This window comes from Sprattus sprattus (genome assembly GCF_963457725.1).
Source record: "Sprattus sprattus genome assembly, chromosome: 5".
Taxonomy (NCBI): domain Eukaryota; kingdom Metazoa; phylum Chordata; class Actinopteri; order Clupeiformes; family Clupeidae; genus Sprattus; species Sprattus sprattus.
Window position 1 is genome coordinate 32,501 of NC_137924.1, and position 2,500 is coordinate 35,000.

Below are 2,500 nucleotides of genomic sequence, written 5' to 3' on the forward strand. Positions count from 1 at the left end.
CTTCATTCATTTTCACCAAGATGTTCTTGCTTTCTGAGATGCATTTTAGAGTGTAGTGTTGGGTGTCATGCAGAAACTGTGTGTTAAATTGTGTTTTCATGTCACTTAAATCACTTTTACCTGTTATGTGTATAACATCTGGATAACTAACCTTTGTGCCTTGCTTAAGGGTCTTGCTCGCCCTGAGTAAAGGCAAGTACCTCCCTTCTATGAAAGTAGCCTAGGGTTAGTAACCCTAGACGACAGCTGTGGCAGTTAGTCCAGCTGTGAGACAGTTAGAAAATGATTCTCCACACACCCTCGAAAACAAGTCTCACACTTTGATAAACATGTTTAAGTGGCCTAAGCTTAATTTCTATGAACTATGTTAGTGTTAATGTATTAGTAATTTACGTTACGTTCTAATATAGCAATAAATGCGCCAGCTACCTGGCTCGTGAAATCAAGTTTGGCTGACAGTTGAACTACGTTGTCCTTTGGGGAAGTAGACTAGTAACTCTTACGTTGAACTTTTATTTGTATTATTTATCATTAATATTCAAAATATATTAAATTATAAATAAATCACCACATTTCCGTGTAACTTTTTTGCCCCGACGACACAGGCAACACAACAGTCCACCTTACACACACACACACACTACACTGCTAGTTTGGTGTGTGTCTGGCTTTAGTCATCATGTCGGAGTTAGAAAATAACCGTTTAATGATTGAACGGTTGAACAAAAATGTGCATTTCCTTCCAGACACACACACACACACACACACACAGGTCCAATACACCCTCACACATTAATGACCAAAAAAACAAAGAGTTTCACTTACAACTTTTACTTATAGATTTTCAAAAATGAACAGATAAAAATACAACAATGTTCTCTCCTCTCCGCTCTGGTCCGCTCCAACTGGGTCAGCGTTTGGGTTCTCCTCAGAAGAAGTCTGCCGCTGTGGCCCTCTTCTTTAGGGGCGTGGCTCTCTTCTTTGAGGGCGTGGCCTCGGGAGACTTCAGGGCACTACAGATTGGCTTCTGCTGGGGGTCAAAGGGCACACGGGCCACGCCCCCAGGACTTAGGAGAGCGCTGCGGTCGAACTTTCTGAATTCTACTCACACACACAGATATACACACACACACACACACACACACACACACACACACACACACGTACACACACACACACACACACACACACAAGTTTGATAGTGTTTAAGAGAAGTTAATGGCAAATGTGTCAACGTTTGTTAAGTGTGGGGGGTATTTACTAGTAGGAAGGAGATGAGGGCATTTACTAGTTAGGGACAATTAACCTTAGGGAAAACTTCTCAAGGGCTCTAGTGTGTGTGTGTGTGTGTGTGTGTGTGTGTGTGTGTGTGTGTGTGTGTGTGTGTGTGTGTGTGTGTGTGTGTGTGTGTGTGTGTTATAGATATGGTCATTTACCGGCAGTCTTGTTATTCTTGAGTCCAAACGTGACTTTCTTTGCCTTAGACTGAGGAGTCTGAACACCCTGCCAAGATACAAGTATGGACACACACACACACACACACACACACACACACACACACAGATAGGGAAATGAATTAAGCATTTGTACACAGTGTTGGACATGGTCAGCAATCCATTAGTCACAAGGACACAGTTGGAGTGTGTGTGTGTGTGTGTGTAGGAGCGTGTGTGTAAAGGAGACTGTGTGTGTAAAGGAGACTGTGTGAAGCAGTTGAGAATCAGAATTGAAGAAGATGATAGGCCTACATATTCATAAACTTCTGGTACATAAAACATTGTGTGTTAAGTATGACTGTGTGTGTGTATACACACCTTTTTTTTGCAGAAGAGTGGTTTGGGAGGAGATGAACTCTGAAACGAAATAAACTCTGACCCTGCCGTTTTCAGCTGCTTCTTCTAACACACACACACACACACACACACACACACACACACACACACCTTTAGCACTTGAGAATAAAACATCTAGCAAAATCTTACTAACAAAGTCTTACTGTGTGTGTGTGTGTGTGTGTCTGCATGTTGCATGAATCTGTTTGCGTGTGTGTGTGTGTGTCTCTGCATGTTGTATGATCGGTGTGTGTGTGTGTGTGTGTGTGTTACCTTCTGACGGCCTGCCGTCTTCAACGTGACCCCTTCTTCCTCTTCCTCCTCGCTCAACAGCTTCTTTTTCTTCTTCTTCTTCTTTTTGTCTGCGACGCCGTCAGCGCCGTCTGTGTCTTCTCCATCAGGTGTGTGTGTGTCTTCTCCATCAGGTGTGTGTGTGTCTTCTCCGTCAGGTGTGTGTGCGTCTGCTTCCTCTGCTGTGATCACGGCTTTCTTTTTCTTCTTCTTTTTCTTCTCTAGTGGAGTTTGTGCACTCTCTTCGTCTGGTGTGTGTGTGTCGGCTCCCTCAGGTGTGTGTGTGTCCGCGCCGTCAGTGAGCGACTCCTCTGGTGTGTGTGTGTCGGCTCCCTCAGGTGTGTTTGTGTCCGCACTGTCCTCCGTCTGAGTGATGG

At 44.2% G+C, this 2,500-nt stretch overlaps 1 protein-coding gene across 3 annotated transcripts in view; it reads right to left on the reverse strand.

The window, feature by feature from the left end:
- Nucleotides 1–815: 815 nt before the first annotated feature.
- Nucleotides 816–2,500, reverse strand: part of rrp1 (ribosomal RNA processing 1) — a 21,354-nt gene continuing 19,669 nt past the window's right edge. Inside the window, exons 13-16 of one of the 3 annotated variants that reach the window (XM_080838402.1) lie at nt 2,106–2,500; nt 1,815–1,895; nt 1,437–1,503; nt 816–1,101 (exon numbers count right to left, since the gene is read on the reverse strand). The exon at nt 2,106–2,500 is cut by the window's right edge and continues 807 nt beyond it. In XM_080838402.1, the coding sequence (XP_080694528.1) occupies nt 929–1,101; nt 1,437–1,503; nt 1,815–1,895; nt 2,106–2,500 (716 nt within the window). In that variant the 3' untranslated portion in view covers nt 816–928. Of the gene's footprint in view, nt 1,102–1,436; nt 1,504–1,814; nt 1,899–2,105 lie in introns of all 3 variants that reach the window. The other 2 variants (XM_080838401.1, XM_080838403.1) reach the window with 2 other exon arrangements.